Here is a 20,465-nt window from a genome sequence, read left to right on the forward strand (position 1 = left end):
CTATTAGTGTGGTAGTCATGATGCAATGCTTGCAATAACAGCAGACTGTGTGACTTCTGATACAGATTATGTTTCAGAACTCACCGTACCATTGGCTAAGATTTTAAGGTCATTGCTTGCTCATGTTGGGGATTTCCTAGGGTTCCTTTGGTAAGTTGTACAGATATGCTCAACATTTTCACCCACTTTGCTTGGTTGACCTGTGCTTTCTTGTTTGCAGGTGCAACCCTCTACAATGAATTTTCAATTATTTGCGTATGAAAAGGCTTTTTGTGGAACTGTTGGCAAAATGCACATCATACATCAACAATGGAATCCAAGTTGGCTAAATGCAGCACACAAAATGATTGTTCCTGTGGTATTGCCAATTTTCTACCAACAAGCAACAGCACAACTGTGACTTGGGAATCGAACTTCTATGTGGACTGCTCAACACTTTCAACTTTTCTCTGACTATGAGTACTGGGGTTATTTTTGTGTCTTTTGTTGTTTCTGAAAGGTAAATTCTTAAAATCTGTGGTTTCATTTGGATGAACTTGTGTTATGATGCTGAGCATGAATTGATGGTACACTGGAAACTCACAATCACGGCCCAGAAAATGGATAAGGTGCCTTTGAGAACAACAGAATGATAATAATAGAAACTTCATATTAAAACCTCATACTTTTTATATTTCGAGCAAAAAATTGGACAAAATATTCAAAAATGGCTTGTAGTAATGAAGACAATTGGGAATTGTATAGAAGATTGAAAAATAAATAAATGAATTCACAATTCACCTGAGTGATCAAGCAGAGGAAACAACAAAATGAGCAAACACATTTCAGTGAAAGTGCAAATGTTGCCTTGGCATGTGCTGCAGCTGCAGATGTGACCTCGGAATGATGTAGTGCCACACGTAGTAGGCCACTGTTATACAAAAACTCACAGCTAGGTATGTCCCAGGGAGACCAATAACTACTTCTAATATATGAAACAAATGAATCAAGATGAAGCTGCAGCTCTGGATGCTTAAATAAATTCTTTCTGTGTATGTAATGAAAATTCTTCACAAACGTGTTACTTTTACACAGCAACACGACACAGGCCACTCAAGAGGGTAAAGGCTTAGGACCACTGGTGTGTATTCTATGGAAGCAAGCTGAGCACTGTTTAGCCAGCAAAAATTGGAAACATTGGCGAAAGTAATGGAAATATTACAGTTTAAAAGCGTTCTCTACTTGGGCTGATAAATGCAAAACTATACAATAGTTTTGGATCAGCACTACAGATTTTCATGGTTCTCAGCAACTTCATAAGTTTGCACTCACTATGAGCTACGATTCAGACAAGGACTGATATTCTCTGAATATTCTGTGCATGTGGCACCTGGAGCTCTGTGATGCATGGCTCTGCCTACCCTGTTACCCCCACTCACCAGATCCCACAGTGAATCAACTGTGGATCTTCTTGTGAGGAAATACAAAGAAAGTCATTTTTTTTTTTTTTCTGGTGCGAAGTAAAACATATCAAGGGCTCAGACGGAAACTCAGTTCTAAGCAAAGAAGGGAAAGCAGAAAGGTGGAAGGAGTATATACAGGAACTATACAAGGGTGATGTTCTTGAGGACAATATTATGGAAATGGATGAGGATGTAGATGAAGATGAAATGGGAGATATGATACTGTGAGAAGAATTTGATAGAGCACTGAAGGACCTAAGTCGATACAAGGCCCCGGGAGTAGACAACATTCCATTAGAACTACTAACAGCCTTGGGAGAACCACTCCTGACAAAACTCTACCATCTGGTGAGGAAAAGTGTCTGAGACAGGAGAAATACCCTCAGACTTCAAGAAGAATATAATAATTCCAATCCCAAAGAAAGCAGGCGTTGACAGATGTGAAAATTACCGAACTATCAGTTTAATAAGTCACGGCTGCAAAATACTAATGCGAATTCTGTACAGACGAATGGAAAAACTGGTAGAAGCTGACCTCGGGGAAGATCAGTTTGGATTCCGTAGAAACACTGGAACACGTGAGGCAATACTGACCCTACGACTTATCTTAGAAGCTAGATTAAGAAAAGGCAAACCTATGTTTCTAGCATTTGTAGACTTGGAGAAAGCTTTTGACAATGTTGACTGGAATAATCTCTTTCAAATTCTGAAGGTGGCAGGGGTAAAATACAAGGAGCGAAAGGCTATTTACAATTTGTACAGAAACCAGATGGCAGTTATAAGAGTCGAGGGACATGAAAGGGAAGCAGTGGTTGGGAAGGGAGTGAGACAGGGTTGTAGCCTCTCCCCAATGTCATTCAATCTGTATATTGAGCAAGCAGTAAAGGAAACAAAAGAAAATTCGGAGTAGGTATTAAAATCCATGGAGAAGAAATAAAAACTTTAAGGTTCGTCGATGACATTGTAATTCTGCCAGAGACAGCAAAGGACTTGGAAGAGCAGTTGAACGGAATGGACAGTGTCTTGAAGGGAGGATATAAGATGAACATCAACAAAAGCAAAACGAGGATAATGGAATGTAGTCGAATTAAGTCGGCGATGCTGAGGGAATTAGTTTAGGAAATGAGACACTTAAAGTAGTAAATGAGTTTTGCTATTTGGGGAGCAAAGTAACTGATGATGGTCGAAGTAGAGAGGATTTGTTAACAATGAGTATAGATTTAAGTGTCAGGAAGTTGTTTCTGAAAGTATTTGTATGAAGTGTAGCCATGTATGGAAGTGAAACATGGACGATAAATAGTTTGGACAGGAAGAGAACAGAAGCCTTTGAAAGGTGGTGCTACAGAAGAATGCTGAAGATTAGATAGGTAGATCACATAACTAATGAGGAGGTATTGAATAGAATTGGGGAGAAGAGGATTATGTGGCACAACTTGACAAAAAGAAGGGACCGGTTAATAGGACATGTTCTGAGGCATCAAGGGATCACCAATTTAGTATTGGAGGGCAGCATGGAGGGTAAAAATCATAGAGGGAAACCAAGAGATAAATACACTAAACAGATTCAGAAGGATGTAGGCTGCAGTACGTATTGGGAGATGAAGAAGCTTGCACAGGATAGAGTAGCATGGAGAGCTGCATCAAACTAGTCTCAGGACTGAAGACCACAACAACAACAAGTAAAACATACTCATGGGTACGGTAAAGAAGTAATTACACATTAAGTACATAGTTCTGCATTATATCAATACCATAAATAGCCTTTATAGATTATAATAACCATCACACAGGTACACTGCCATTGGTGGGTAGGTAAGCAACTTAGCCCATGATACTGCTGAGTGGCAAAATCATGGTAACACTAGCCAGGTTGAATGTGGGTCTCTTTGGCACAACTTTTCTGCTCGCAGTTTCCAAGAGGAGGGGAACATAATATAACTGGGTAGACCTACAAGTGAATCATGCATCACAACTAGAAATCTTCCACACCGCATTTCAATATGTGACTTTACAGCACGAAGAAGTGGCTGTCAGGACACCCCGATAAGCAAAATCTACATAAAATCAGTTATGCTGAACTTATACATATTGTCACTGAATAAGATGAAAATCTGAAACTTCATTTAGAACAAACATGTAAAATCTAATGCAGAAAGACTTGACTGCTGCCGGCCGCGGTGGTCTCGCGGTTCTAGGCGCGTGGTCCGGAACCGTGCGACTGCTACAGTCGCAGGTTCGAATCCTGCCTCGGGCATGGATGTGTGTGATGTCCTTAGGTTAGTTAGGTTTAAGTAGTTCTAAGTTCTAGGGGACTGTTGACCACAGCAGTTGAGTCCCATAGTGCTCAGAGCCATTTGAACCATTTGACTTAACTGCTTCTCTTCAAAACACATTTATGGATAAAATAAGAAAGCAGAAAAATGAATCTAATTTTGTCTCAGTTATTCTGGATGAAGCAACAGATACATGCAATTTCTCACAGGTCTCCTCAGTACTTCATTATGTCACAGTTATTCAGCTATTGGCCAAGCCCATGAAACATTTCTAAAATTCATCAAAAAGCTCAGAGTTATGATGGTGCAGCAATTGGCTGGTCATCTGAAAGGATTGTAATTGATAATGGTAAACATGTTTTCTACTGTAATTTTCATTCACTGTATCACTCATTGACTGAATTCATTGCTACTGCAAGCTACATCAAAGATCAAAGAATGCAGGATTCATTTCCTCACTTTGAATGTTCTTCCAGTTTTCATCCCAAGTCCACAAAAAGAACCTGAGTTCTAGATCACAAAGTAAAGAAACATGTGCCTAAGGGTTCTGCAATGCAGTGGAGTTCTGCATCCCATTTAGTGACAACTTATATCAAAGGCAACCAGTTTCACTTTAAAAAAATATAATAGATCTAGATAAGTGGGATGAAGAAGCCTATACTGCTGCTTGTGGATCTGAAATCATGAGGCAAGATGTCTGTTTACTTTTTGTTTTACATACTTTTGCAGATTTTTCCCTCTTACTAACACCTGATTTGGTATTTTGAGCTTACTACATTGGCTAATGTGTAATAAAATTTATGAATTGGCTGAAATGTTGCATATAAAATGTGATGGATTTTAATGAATTGGGAAGGATTCATTCATGGCCAATATATGGCTGAACCAGTTACTAAAACTGCAGTCAATTTGGAAACAAACTTTGCAAGAATCTATTGTAAAATTTCATACACAGTGCTGTTGCAGTTACAATGTAGATTCAGTAGCTTGGACTCTCTTGTTATTTTTGCAAACGTAAACAATTCTGACCAATATATAGACAATATTACCCTGAACATGCATTACAATCACTAAAATATTGCTATCAATCAGTTTTTAGTTTTTGTTGTTTAAGATCATGGCTAGTGATTGCCTATATTTCCTGAGAGATGTGTCATAAAAGTGTTGGTGATTTGTTGAAGTTTATTATGAAATTGGCCCCAGACAGCATACTGTGATATTGTGAGACTATTATACTTATTTTAATTATCCCTCCATCCGGTACCTCAGTTGAGAGAAATTTTCAGCAATCAAAAGGATAAAAAACTATGTATGTAGCTCACACAATCAAGAACAGCCTACAAACCTAGATCTATTATTAACTGAAAAGGACAACCCACACAAGCTAAGGTCTGAGTTTTACAATCAGTTGATCAACGAATTTGCAAAAAATGTAATTCATATTTAAAAATGACCATTTTATTGTATTGTAACTGCTTACATTTACAAAAAGTTCAGTACATGCGACAGCTTATCACACACCCAAAAGTATTTCCTAAGTTGTCTCCTAACAGCCTATTTCACCTGTCTACATGTGTTTGAATTATTCTATTGGACACATTCATGGGCCTGCTAAGAAAAATGACTTTGAGAAATCGATCAAATTAACTGGATCCCTACCTCTCAAATCAGAAGTAATAATTCTTACCATTCAGTTCAGGCAGGGACCACCTTACTAATGAGAAACAAAAATTGTACATGATACAAAACAATAATCTAATATAATGTAATTGGATAGATAAAAAAAAAATACTTACCATATGGCGGCAAGAGAAAACACATATGAAAAAAAGTTTTCCTTATGCAAGCTTTTGGACCCAGTGGGTACTGGCAGAAGGGTTGAAGGGGAAGGAAGAGGGATGAAGGAAAAGGGCTGGAAATGTTTAGCAAAAGGGGTAGAGTTCAGAAAAGTCACACAGAATCCTGGAGCAAATGAGACTTACCAGATGGGATGTACAGGAAAGACTGATTATTGGGGACTGCACTGGATGAGATTTGGAAACCTTAAAGGTGGAAGACAGAGTAAAATACAAAACTGAGATTACTGCTAAAAACATCATGCACAAGTTAATAAGAGTGCATTGTATTTAACAGAGGTGGGAGGGGGAATGGCAAAAACTAGACAGGTCAGAAAATGAAAGATGTAGAAAACTAAAATAGTGTGAAGAAAGGAGTAGTTACTGTGAAGAAATACTGAGACAGAAGAAATTAATGTAAACTAAGATCAGGTCGGTAGCAAGGATCAAGGACATGTTCTAGCACTAGTTCCTACCTGTGGGGTTCTGAGAAACCAGTGTCTGGGGGAAGAAACCAGATGGCACATGTAGTGAAACAGGCACTGAGGTCTTGATGTCACATTGTAGAGAATGCTTTGCAACAGGATATTATGTGTTGCCAGCACACACCCTGTGCCTATGCCTATTCAGTCTTACTGATAACTTTTTGGTAGTCATGCTGATGTAAAAGGTCAAACAGTGTTTACACAACAGCTGGTATATGACTTGTGTAATTTCACAGGTGGCTCTCCCTTTAATAGTAAATGTTTTGCCAGTTACAAGGCTGATATAGGTGGTGGTAGGAGGATGAATAGGGCAAGTCTTGCAGTGGGGACGGTCACAGGGGTAGGGAGATGGATGCAAAAAGAGCACAGGGTCCAACAAGGGCATCACAGAGATTGGGAGGACACTGAAAAGCTACTGTAGGCATGGTGAGCAAAATCTCAGGCAGAATGAATCTCATTTCAGGGCATGATTTTATGAAGTCATGGCCTTTTCTGAACTCTGCCCCTTTTCATAAAGCTCTCCAGTCCTTTTCCTTCACCCCATTCCTTCTCCTTCAATTTTTCTACTGGAGGAAGGAGCCACTGGCTCCAAAAGCTTTCATAACTAAAACTTTTCTTTATGTGTGTGTTCTCCTGCTGCCACTCGGTGAGCAGATTTTTTTTTATCTATCCCATTACATTAGGTTGGTTGGTTGGTTGGTTTGGGGAAGGAGACCAGACAGCGTGGTCATCGGTCTCATCGGATTAGGGAAGAATGGGGAAGGAAGTCGGCCGTGCCCTTTCAGAGGAACCATCCCGGCATTTGCCTAGAGTGATTTAGGGAAATCACGGAAAACCTAAATCAAGATGGCCGGACGCGGGATTGAACTGTCGTCCTTCCGAATGCGAGTCCAGTGTCTAACCACTGCGCCACCTCGCTCGGTATCCCATTACATTATGTTAAAAATTGATTATTTTTGTTGTTAAACAGTTATCTAAGAAATATATATGCCTTTACATTAAGTTGTGTACAAGCTTTTTCACATTTTGAATGGAAAATGTTTTTACAAGCCCTTCTGGAGTTTGGTTCATGATGTTACAATTTCTACACCAAACAGACACATTTACTTTGTGCATTTCAAACATGTCATCAATTTGAACATAAACTATTTGTCTGAAATTGTGGTTTCATTACATGTGTTGTATGCTGGGTCATTACATGTGTTGTATGCTGTGGTTAAGTTCAATGAGATTTAAATTACCATCACATATGTAATACAAAATTAAGTAAATAAACAGCCAACTAATAATACAACACACTGTATTTACCAATTCCATTGAAAACTTTGTATGCTGCTAGATGAGACAGCCAGCCTCTGTCCCTCAGCCATTGTGAAAGGAATCCAAATAAGCTTCCAGTAATCCATGCGAAGAGGTATGGCACTGCTGATAATGTCCCACTCTACATCAAAAGGAAGAGCTACAAGACATTATGAAACATCTCTAGCTACAGAAAAAGCACAACAAAAAGACCTTGAGATAACATTTATTGTACCTTTACTACTAACAAGAGTCAGCTTGGCTTTGTCAGTAAACTCTTCTTGAGCACTTGGTTTCCTAGCTCTGAGTCACTTGGAGTCAGAAGACCTCAGGTCTTTAGAGTTTTGTTATTAATGTCTGTTAACTTTAACAAAAAATTATGCACTGTAGCAGTTTTGTTTCATTTTAAAGTTAATTAATTTCACCTAGCGAGATTTTCATGAATGGTTAGAGGAAACAAGCATGCAAAAAAAGCCCCATGACCGTACATTCCCTTGCCTTCTGATGGTGTTTGCAGCATTAAGTGCATTATTAGTAAGTTCCTTTCTGTGAGTGTATTGTGCCTGAGTTCTAGTGAGTTTCAGTTTCTTGTGAATAAATGCAGCACATCATAAGTCTGGAAACAGCACAATATGAATTCAGTGGGAATTTATTAGGCAAAAGTTTGGAACATGAGCTTAGAATACAAATGAAGGAATTTGGTGTGCCCATACCCAATCTAAACATCAATTAAGAACAAAAATAGTGTAAATCCATGCAAGGGTATACACGCAATTTCAGCAGAGCACTGTACAATGCAGCTGAGTGGTTCTGTGGTTCTGAAGTGAAAAATGTATTTTTCTGTTTCAATGTCTTGTTACAGATTGTAATGATAGCACCAGTTCTGAGAATGGTATCACAGACTTAAAGAATTTCTATGCAAAGGTGAAAAAATACAATTCAAATTAAAAACATGTAAAATGGTTTAAATGAAGTTTCAGTGCTCAGGAAAGCGGGCATTACGTGCCAACTACACAGATCAGCCAGAACATTGTGATTACTGACTACTATCAATATAAATCCAGCTAGGTGACAGCAGCTTCACCTGGTGAGGAATGACTACTAGTCAGACACATGCATGGTGCATGTGGTATCAGTGAGCATGGTGTCCGTGTGTAGAATGGGGAAGGTGCACAGTATATGGGAGTTTGACAGAGGGCAGAATGTGATGGCCTGGAGGCTTGGCACAAGCATTCTGGAAACTGCATGACTTGTCTGGTGTTCGAGGAGGGCTGAGGTGAGTGCCTTCAGCACATGGAAAAACCAATATGAAACCACATCCAGGCATCATGGAGTTGAGCAGCCACCCTTCATTACAGATTTTGGACGTAGCAGTCTGGGGAGACTGGTAAAACACGACAGGCAGTGAACTGTGGTGGAATTAACATCAGACTTTAATGCTGGGCAGAGTAAAAGCCTGTCTGAACCCACGGTGCACTGAAAACTACTAACAATCACCTCTGCAGCCGAAGACACATGCATATGGCAATGTTAACACCATGATATCGGCAACTATGACTGACATTGGCACGTGACCATCAGCACTGGACATTGGCACAGTGTCAGAGCATTGCGTGGTCTGATAAATCCCAATACCTTCTTCATCATGCTGGTGGAAGGGCGCAAATCTGTCGCCTTCCAGGGGAACAGCTCCTTGTTACCTGTACTGTGGTATGGAGTCAAGCTAGTGGCAACTCAATTATTGCTCTGGGAAACATTCATATGGGCATTAATGGGTCCAATGGAGCTCGTGCAAAGCACCATGATGGTCAAGAAGTATTGTATACTGGTTTCAGGCCACACCCCTTCATGATGATCATGTTTTCCAAAAGTAGTGGCATTTTTCAACAAGATAATGTACTATGTTATAAAACCAGAAGTGTCATGGAGTGGTTTCAGGAATCCAGTTGTGAATTCTAATTGACGTGCTGGCCCCCAACTCACCAAATCTGAACCCAATCGAAGACTTCTGGTGTGTGACTGAATGTGGCGTCAAAGCTCAAGGCCCCCATACCCGGAATGTACGGGAATTAGGTGACTTGTATTTAGAGATGTGGTGCCAATCCCCTACAGCAGCCTACCAAGTCCTCATTGCTTCCATGCCATGACATGCTGCTGTGGTCATAATGTTCTGGTTTATCATTGTAGAGACTGTCTACCTATGTAAAGACATATAAAACAAAATATGTCAGTATATTGGTATATAGTGGTTAATGTAATATACTGCATTAAATTTTGTGGAAAATTTTAGTTTAGCATTAGAGGCCATGATGAAACAGGAAAGTCCAGCCACCTACAAATTTATCAGGGACTAGTTGGTCTAATGTCAGAACTGGACAGAGTCTTGAAGCACCATATTGAAAAATCAGAAAACCACATTTTCTTAGGTCTGTCCAAAACATTACAATATACTGATAACTTTTACTTTAAGGACCATCTGACTACAACTGAATGAAACACAATTTTCATGCCATACGCGTTTTGCCTTTATTTTCTACAAGGAATCTTCAGTGGCAGGTTGGGTGGACAATTTTCTACATATTACGCTCCTGCTGCATTTTTGATGTTGTTCATCTTCATATAAATGTCAGTTTGCGGTTTTGTTTCCCACATTTCACAGCACTAGGAACTGAACACTTGTTTTGATGCAATGTTTTAGTTTGTGTTGCTTTGGTCTGTAGATGCTAGCCATACTGCTATTGGTGCAGTATTACAACAGCTCACTGATGACACTTGGCAACCACTAACCTTATTTTCACATCAGTTCTCACCTTTGCAGCAAAAATGGAGCACTTATGATCATTAACTTCTTGCTATTTATGAATCAATCAAGCACTTTCACCACCCGTTAAAAGCCAGAGAGTTCACAATTTTTACTGATCACAAGCTGCTTACCTATGCTTTTATACAGAACAACAACACATGCTCTCCAAGTCAGTACAATCATTTAGAGTTCATGCCCAATTATGCAGTGACATCCTTCACATGTTAGGCACTGACGACATCATGACCGACTGTCTTGAGTTAGCAGTGTAACAGATGCTACTGATTTTGCACAACTTACAAAGGCAGAATAATCTGATCAGGAACTCCAGACTCTACTGAAACATGCATTGTTCATCCTACAGTTAACTGGTTGATGTTCCTGCTACTGACATGAAGGTACACTGTGACATTACTAGTAGGTGGCTTCATCCTTTTCTGCCTCTCGCGTTCCACAGACGTGCTTTTGACGGACTGCACAACCTGTGCTACCGTGGTGTTAGATCATCAACTAACCTGATTTCAAAACATTTTTATAGCGTGGGATGCAAAAGGGTTGTTACAAGTGGACTCAAGTGTGCATTCAGTGTCAGTGCAGCAAGATACATCAGATGCAAGCACCAGTGGGAGATTTTCCAGATACAATGACACAATTTGTGCATGTGCACACTGAAGTAGTAGATCTGCTACCTCCATCAAATAGTCAGCCCCGTTTGTAAACTGCAAATGCTCATTTCACTCGCAGGCCAGAAGCAATACCAATTGACAACATATCAACAGAAATGCTAGCCTTCGTCTTTATCTCAAACTGTATTTCCAGTTTCAGTTGTCCACTGCACATCACTACTAACTGTAGCCAACATTTTGAATCAGAGCTATTTACTGAACTTAGAAAATTCTGTGGTGCTATTCCATCATAGGATGACAAGCTACCACCCATCAACCAATGACGTGATTGAATGCTGGCACCATTCTTTGAAAGCTGTACCAATGTGTCATGACACTAATTTTACAACAGCCTTAGCCATGGTCCTGATTGGTCTTTGCAACACATATAAACTGGGCTTGGATTCTTTATCAGTGGAGTTCACATACAGCAAAGCCTTACAAAACCCTGGCAAATTCATTGACCCAAGTGTCATGCAGCTTCCTGACCCTGACCAGACGGACTTTGTTTGTCACCTGAAAGAATACAATGTGTACATTCACCCTCATCGAGCATCCAGATATGGCACGAGACCAACATTTGTGCATAATGATTTACAAATAGGCACACATATCCTGCTATACAAAGATGGTGTCAAAGCAGTGCTACAAAAATCTTACACAGGCCCACATGGTGTCATCAAAAGAGGAGCATGGACTTTGGTCATTTTAGTGACACAGATCTACCACAGTCTCGATTGTTGGGTGAAATGAGCTCACATGTTCCCAGAAGTATTGCCAACACATTTACCACAGAGCCAACCTCAGTCTCATTCTCAAGCACAACGGCACCTCCAAAAGCAGACCTGCTATCTGAACAAAGAACATGCTCTGGATGTTGAGTGCACTTCCCAGCAAGATTTTTGCTTGACAGTCCATTTCGCGCAAGGGGGCTGATGTAGCAACATAGATTTTAAATTACTGTTGGCTGCTGTGTTTAAGCGAGCTGTCAAAAGAGTTCACACTACAGCTGCCAGAGGCACTGGCTTGTCATTTTTTCTCTGTGCACACTGCAACTTTTCAAGAATGTCACATAGGATGATGATTGAATTATAGACAGTTTTGTCAAAGTCTTCTCTAGTGCTATAAACTTTCAAGTATATCAAATGTGCAATTATAGTTGTTGTATGGGTGGCTAATGCCTAGTTGCACTAACTGTAAGGAGACACCTGAAAAACTGATAGCTCTGTGTAACAACTGTGCTCCTGTAATGTATGGCCATGTTAGAATTAAAGAGGTGTATGAAAATGTTTACTTTATTCACTGCCACTCACACCAGTTAAATTTAATCGCTGAGCATTGCGTGACAAGCAATAACCTAGTGCAGATCTTTTCAGCAACTTGGATGGAATTTCTACCTTCTTTCCCTGGCTCCTAAATGCACAGCTGTCCTTGACAAGATGCTGAAGAAATATATTTCTACCTTTCCTCAGTCCAATAGATGGAATTTCAAATCACAAGAGTGCAAACACTACATAAAAATATCAAAAGAAAATTGTTGAGTGCATGGAAAAAAATACAGATGGTGACACCAACGATTACAAGACCATGGGACCCAAGAGTTTCCTGTAAAATGAAGATTTCCTCTTCTGGTTACATATTTTAAATAAAATCATCCTTACTATGACATCCTGTTCCAGAACTACAGCAAATTAATATTGATGCTGTGTGAACTATTGACTATGAACCTCTTTTTGCAGCACCTGTCCTGGAGGTGGTGGTGGTGGTACGCACAGAGCATTCAACAGCGAGGTCATCGGCACCCATACTCAACTCATGGGAGAACAAAAGCATCTATTAAGCATGTTAGGGTCTCATTTGACATTGACCATCACTAGGAGCAAGAAGAACAAACTGAAAAATACGGACAGCTCATGGAATCAACAAAGATGTAGGCACAAGATGTCTGTGGCTGCCTCATGACTTAGATCAGTGATCAATTCATTTTTACTGATTGCTCATCAGTTGGACACCTGTTTGGACCATTGTTGTTTCTGAAGCATCAAATTGTTTCATTTTTCACAGAAGGAACTAAAAGTTGCTGTTGCTTTCTTATGTTATGAACTGAATGTACTGAACAGCTGAAAGGATTTCATGAAAGCATTAGGTCCTTTGACGTTACTGAACTTTCTTTATGAAAACAACTTGGCATGAGCTTTTCCTCAAACAATTGGATTGATTCAGATATTAGCAACTTTTCCCATTGATGAAAGGAGAGGCAGAATGCTGCTATCTACATAAAATGGATGATAACATTCATGCAAAATACTATGAATGATGACAGGCTTTGTGCACTTGTGATGTTTTGACTTGAAGAAGTACCACTGAAATATCAATATTTCAATGAGATGTTCACACACCATTTTAGAGAACAGACATGGAGATTAGATGATTTCATCTACAAACAAATGAATTAAGGTAAGCAAAACAACATTAATAGGTGGTAAGAAGCGAGTCTCCTATTGTAATTGCCTGTTTAGCATACTAAACATGTAAACATATTTATCCACCGTCAATTTTTCAACATTCAGCATAAAAAAGTGAACTAAAAAAGATGTGTGCTGGAGAAACTTTTGATGCACTGTATCTCTTAAACTGTATATTTTCATAATGTACATGTATAAATATGAAAACCAACAAATATAGGATGTTAGTTATTCCATAATTTTTGGACATGCACCCAGGATATTAGTAATTCTTGTTCCAATATTTCGGTTGACAAGCTCTCAGCCATTCTCATTGTGAGCTGCTTGCAAGATTGTTGATCACTTTACACAACACTGTGGAGGAAACGCACGTGGGTCAGAGATAACACTGTTGGTAACAAGAGTGTCAGTTATAGACAAAACTTTATCCATCCAAGATCAACACAACGAAACACATACTATGTTAGCTTTTGCAAACACTTAAATCAACATGATGACTGCTCTGTCTGTTCATCAGCCAATCACAGCACAGCCGGCTGGAGTGGCCGAGTGGTTCTAGGCGCTACAGTCTGGAACCACGTGACTGCTATGGTTGCAGATTCGAATCCTGCCTCGGGCATTGATGTGTGTGATGTCCTTAGGTTAGTTAGGTTTAAGTAGTTCTAAGTTCTAGGGGACTGGTGACCTCAGCAGTTCAGTTCCATAGTGCTCAGAGCCATTTGAACCAATCACAGCACAATACTTCTGACATCATGGAACATCACTGTTTATCAAGCAAACACAATATATTACATATCTCAAGTTTAGAACTGAAAACACAAAAAATATTATGCATGTAGCAAAGTTAACATGCACTACATAAAGACCTCTCCAAAATGTGTCTTTTAGTGCAATTTGTTATGATAAAGTGTTGGAAAATGTGAAATAAGCAGATAAATATGCTGCTTATAGGTCTTATTTTGGTGTTGTTTAATACTTGGTTATAAAATGGAAACTATGAGCCATGCCTCGTGACGGCAGATGTTTGGTACAATTCACGAACCACAGTTATAGTGCCTTCGCGGCTGCTTTACTGATTAATAGCAAGAACAGCAAGAAGATGATTACAAAAGAAGGTACAGTTTAGTAATGAGAACCAAGTGGAACTAAAACAATTTGACCAAAATATATCCAGGCTGATAATGTGTGCAGGCTGCTAAGTTGCATGATTAAGTATGAAGAATTCAAGACTATAGACTTTATTCGACATAAAGATGAAAGATAAAGTTCTGTTTTTCAATTTGTTTAACTGTAATTGTGCAAGCATCTTCTAGAAAAGACTGAACTATAAAATGTGGTCCACAGACATTACATTTGCCATTTTCATAATTCTCTTTACAAATCAGATTTAGATTTAGAATAAATTTATTCACCTTTGAACACTCTCCATGCAACTATTATTAGAGAAGTACTCGATCTTTACACATTATAATTTATAAATTAATGTATTTACAGTAATTAATTAATACAGTTGTAGTAATACATTATATTTGCTTACGAGACTATACACGTCACATCTGCATTATACACACATCAAAAAAAGTTTTGCATCACCTCGGTTCCAAGAGTTCTAGAAACTGTACAGAAAACTGTAATAGAGATTAACATAAACATCATTTCTGTCCTTTTTATTGCACATGAAAACCACACATTGCATGTTGTACCATCATACAGTGAGACCTTCAGAGGTGACGGCCCACACAGGTACCTCTAACACTCAGTAGCATTTCCTCTTGCATTGGTGCATGTCCGTATTCATCGTGACATACTATCCACAAGTTCATCAAGGCACTGTTGGTCCAGATTGTCACAGTGCTCTATGGCGATTTGGCATTGATCCATCACTCTATGGCGATTTGGCATTGATCCATCAGAGTGGTTGGTGGGTCATGTCATCCATAAACAGCCCTTTTCAATCTATCCACAGCATGTTTGATATTGTTCATGTCTGGAGAACATGCTGGCCTCTCTAGTCGAGGGATGTCGTTATCCTGGAGGAAGTCATTCACAATATGTGCAAAATGGGGATGCGAACTGTCATCCACAAAGACGAATGCCTCGCCAATATGCTGCCGATATGGTTGCACTATTGGTCGGAGGATGGCATTCACGTATCGTACAGCCGTTACAGCACTGCGGTGTATTCGGCCCCACATACTGCCACCCCAAAACGGCAGGAAACCTCCACCTTGCTGCACTCGCTCGACAAGGTGTCTGAGGCGTTCAGCCTGACCAGGTTGCATCCAAACACATCTCCGATGATTGTCTGGTTGAAGGCATAAGCGACACTCATTGGTGAAGAGAACGTGATGCCAATCCTGATCTGTCCATTCAGTATGTTGTTGGGCCCATCTGTACTACGCTGCATGGTGTCGTAGTTGCAAAGATGGACCTCGCTCCTATTGCGCACAGTTTGACTCATAACATGACATCCTGTGGCTGCACGAAAAGCATTATTCGACATGGTGGTGTTGCTGTCAGGTTTCCTCCAAGCCATATCCATAGGTAGCGGTCATCCACTGCAGTAGTAGTCCTTGGGCAGCCTGAGTGAAGCATGTCATCGACAGTTCCTGTCTCTCTGTAACTCCTCCATGTCCGAACAACATCGCTTTGGTTCACTCTGAAACGCCTGGACACTTCCCTTGTCGAGAGCCCTTCCTGGTACAAACTACCAATGCGGATGGGATCGAACCATGGTATCAACCGTCTAGGCATGGTTGAACTACAGACAACATGAACCGTGTACCTCCTTCCTGGTGGAATGACTGGAACTGATCGGCTGTCTGACCCCCCTCTGTCTAATAGGTACTGCTCATGCATGGTTGTTTACATCTTTGGGCGCATTTAGTGACATCTCTGAACAGTCAAAGGGATTGTGTCTGTGATACAGTATCCACAGTCAATGTCTATCTTCAGGAGTTCTGGGAACCGAACAATGCATATTGTACAGTACTGGACATTATTATTTTTAATAGCTTACGATCGTAAAGGTGGCTCCACTGTTATATGTTTTCTTGAAATTCTTCCACTGTGATGTTATCTTTACTTTTCCCAAATTTACTTTTGAATTTATTCATACACAATGTGTGAGTAATTTGTGAGAGTTTATTTAAATATAATGCCAAGATGTTATAATTGTGGTGGATCTTTGTTAGTTTGGTGTATGGTATGTCATTTACATGTGCATTTCTTGAGTCATGTCGATGTACCGAGTTCTTAAGATGAAACTCATTTATATTCTAATTACTATAGACCAGGTAACTATAAATAATAAACTTAGTACTGTCATAATATTAAATTCCTTGAAGTCAATTACAAGATTCTTGTGATGAATGCTCTGCAATACTTCTAACTGCCTTTTTCTACCATTCAAATATTTTTTGCACTCCTGGAATTTCCCAAATTAGAATTCTATAGGTCAAATGTGAATGGAAGAAGGCAAAGTATGCATACAATATGGGCATTTTGCTGATACAGCTTCTCAATTTATGCAAAAAAATACCCTACCCGAGTGTGTTAAATAGTTTGTTTGTATACGTATCTCATGTACATATGGCCACTATGAAAACCACTAAGTTTTACTGACTCATTGTCCTGTTTTGGTGCATTTAAATTGAACAACATGTCTTCAGTTTTTGTATCATTTACCTATTACCTACATTGTTTCAAATTTCCATGGCTAACAAACTGCATTAATTAAACACGTTTTACTTCAGGAGCCTGAAACTATACAATATTCTTGTTGCAGTACTAATTCAAGTTATAAAATCAGTTAAGCAATTACGAATTATTTAATGTACACAGCTTCAGGAGAAACAGAACACAATTTATATTAAGAATATTAAAACTGATTGTATTTTGATTGGTTCTTGGCTCTGAAGAACTTTTATAATAATTAGTTCATTCATGCCTTTCACATATTTGTTCCAAAAACCCTTCATGAAAGAGATTCTTCAAAGATATGTAACAAGTCAGATTATGCATTATCTAGCAGGATCAGCCACTGCACACTTTTTCTGTAATACGCCTGTATATTACCAGCCATTTACAACTTCTCTTAATCTACTATGACAATAGTCACTGTTCTTTCCCTACTCAGCCAATGTTTTTCTCTAATGCTTCATATGAAGAAGTTATGTAGCTTTATGGAGAAAACTTTCTACAAATATTGAACACTAGTGGTAACTAGAATTTCCAGCCCCAAGTGAAAATCAGTAAATTACAGAATGAGTGGCTAATAAGATACCTTTTATACTTTAGTTCTGAATATTTAGTGATTTTAAAATTCCTGACAGATGTGTACAACTGGTAAAGTGTCTTCCTTCGAGTCTACAGGGCAGTATCAGTGAAAAACCATTCCAGAAACTTCTAAAGGAGTATTTAATGGAAAAAGAACTTTATAGTGTAGAATAATATATGTGTAAATATTGTCAAATGTTATTATCACCAGCAGTATGTATTATAATCACCTAAATATATTGATCCAACAATGGAAAACCAGGATGGAATATTGAGAAAATTATGAAAAGGATAGATTGCTACTCACCATATAGAGACTCAACATCCCCTCTATATGGTGAGTAGCAATCTACACTTTTCACAATATTATTGTAAATATATTTTACGCTTCATATGACTTTATACATATTGTCGCAGAAGAAGCTAAGTAGCTCCATGGTGAAGTGGTTATGATACTAACCTGTTGCATGGAGGGTCGTGAGTTCAACACTCACCTGTATTACACAATTTTAATTTCTTTATTAGGTTTGAGTACACTCTAGAAGTATCCACAACTGTCAAGAATCATTGTACTGGAATGTTCTGTAACTGTATATATACTGTAGGTGTTCTGGCCAGAGGCAGTTCGCTCCGCGCTCTTGTATGTGCAAGTGCTGAATAAATCTTTGTTAAGTGAAGTTAGTGTTTGTCATTCATCTAATTACACCTTCTTCTACGTGACATCATTCTGGTGGAGATGGTGGGTATTGAAACTTGTGATAGTGCACATTATCGATGACACAGTAGCTGCCATCATGCAACAACATAGCCGCCATTTACGTGGCGAGAAACCCAAGTTCGAGCCATATTCAACAGATCACAATCTATCAGAGACAGAAGAAGAAGAGGACATTATGATGACAGCAACTGTGTGCCACCACATGAGACATCCTTACGGGTTCTCTGGTGACAATCGCCAAGATCCAAACAAGTGGCTGAAGGTACATGAGCATATAGCCAAATTTAACAAATGGGATGACAACATGTGTTTGGCTAACATATTTTTCTACTTGGAGGGCACTGCTAAGCAATGGTATGAGAACAACGAGGAGAAGTTCACAAACTGAGAAGTATTCCAGGTGGAACTGTGCAAGTGTTTTGGAGACACACAACGACAGAAGGGCAAGGCTGAAGACAAATTAAAGTGCAAGGCATAGTGTCCATGAGAAACTACAGCATCCTACATTCAAGATGTTTTGGAACTGTGTAAAATAGTGGATGCTAGAATGAAAGAGGAAGATAAGGGTGTTGCTGAGGACATGTATCAAGCCCTACTCCTGAAGGAGGTTTTGACAGCAGACAACTTCATAAAATGGTGCCAGTATATTGAGACACTGCATCAATTCACAAGTGTTCTTCATCAGACAGTGAGAGAGGATGTTCAGAAGGCACTTGGATTAAACAGCGAGCAAAAAAACGAGATGCTTCAAGAGGTCATAAGGGAGGCCCATCCTTCATTTCCCTTTAAAACAGTGAAAAAATCAAGAGCCAGGCGGAGTTACATTCCTACACTGCAGCATGAGGAACCTGTTCGGGCACCAAGGAAGGTTGATGTTGGAGGACCCAGAATAAACAACCAGTATGTTTCCACTGGGACGACCGGGACATGTAGTGTGCTATTGTCGAGAAAGACAGTGGATATCTGATGACGCCCGTGCCAGAAGACAGCAGACCGATATTAGCCGACGCCAACTTCGGGACGACGAAGATGAACAGGAAGATGTAGGTGTAGGACGACATAGGTCACCATTGTCGCAAGTAGCCGCTGGAGAGGATGCTCCCCAACATGCCAATCAAGATCTCCATTGACGTTTAGAAGCTCCAGGCGATCACCTAGCCGCAACCCGGAAAACTGAAGGGTGCGACTTTCCTTGGAGGTGAGGCCGCTGAAGAGAAAAATCCTCCGCCGGTGATCACTATAAAAATGATAGGAAACTACGTCGATATCCTCATGGATGGCCGACCAGCCCAAGCTCTTGTGGACTCTGGAGCATCATATTCAGTCATTTCAGAGAAGTACCGTCGCCAGTTGCAGAAAACCGTATTTGTCGACAGCAAAACGTCTGTGCTGAAGGTGGCTAATGAGAAATATGTAAAACCTACAGGAAGATGTACCATTCGTGTGGGTATAAGTGACCACACACAACCCTTAAAATTCATCGTCTTAAAGACTGTAGTCATTACGCCATTCTCAGATGGGCCTTTTTAAATCTTGTAGATTGTGGTTGCTCGAAGGTTATAGTAGACGAGATGAGATGCTGTGGACAGGAAGATGCGCATCCGAGTGTGTGGAGACTATGCATGCTGGATGAAATGATCATTCCTGCAGTCAGTGCTAGAAAGGTAGCTGTCACGTGTCATGCCATGCATCAACCCATGGATCCTGTAGTGGAATGTAAGAGAAGCATACCACTGAAGAATAATTTGTCATCCCAGCCTCTGTCATCTCGTTTAAGAACAGATTCGGTAAATGCATGTGCGTAGCAAACGCTGACCCGTTAATTGAAGAACAGCTCAGCATCACAGAAACCTCCCATGCCGAATCTGTGGGTGAAATTAGCGCTACCACTATGAGATAAGATCTTCTAGCTCGACTGTCACCAGATCTCACTAAGGAACAACAGAAGAAGCTACTTGCCATTCTTCAAGAGTTCTCTGAATGCTTCAATCCACAGGTGAAAAGCAAACTAGAAAAATTGGTGCTCAGGCACTGGATTAGCACTGGAGACCATCAACCAATAAGCCAGAGAGGCATACTGTGTGGCAGCAACGGAACGTCGAATAATTCATGATGAGGCAGAGAAAATGATGAAGAATGACATCATTCAGCCGTCGCAGAGCCCATGGTCGTCACCAGTGGTCCTCGTCAGGAAGAAGGATG

General features: G+C 39.8%; 1 protein-coding gene across 1 annotated transcript in view; it reads right to left on the minus strand.

Moving 5' to 3' along the window:
• Positions 1 to 20,465, minus strand: part of LOC126335282 (sialin-like) — a 267,278-nt gene that overhangs the window by 47,495 nt on the left and 199,318 nt on the right. Inside the window, exon 7 of the mRNA XM_049998367.1 lies at positions 7,344 to 7,476. Coding sequence (XP_049854324.1) covers positions 7,344 to 7,476 — 133 coding nt within the window. The remainder of the gene's footprint in view (positions 1 to 7,343; positions 7,477 to 20,465) is intronic.

This window comes from Schistocerca gregaria, chromosome 2, assembly GCF_023897955.1.
Source record: "Schistocerca gregaria isolate iqSchGreg1 chromosome 2, iqSchGreg1.2, whole genome shotgun sequence".
Taxonomy (NCBI): Eukaryota; Metazoa; Arthropoda; class Insecta; order Orthoptera; family Acrididae; genus Schistocerca; species Schistocerca gregaria.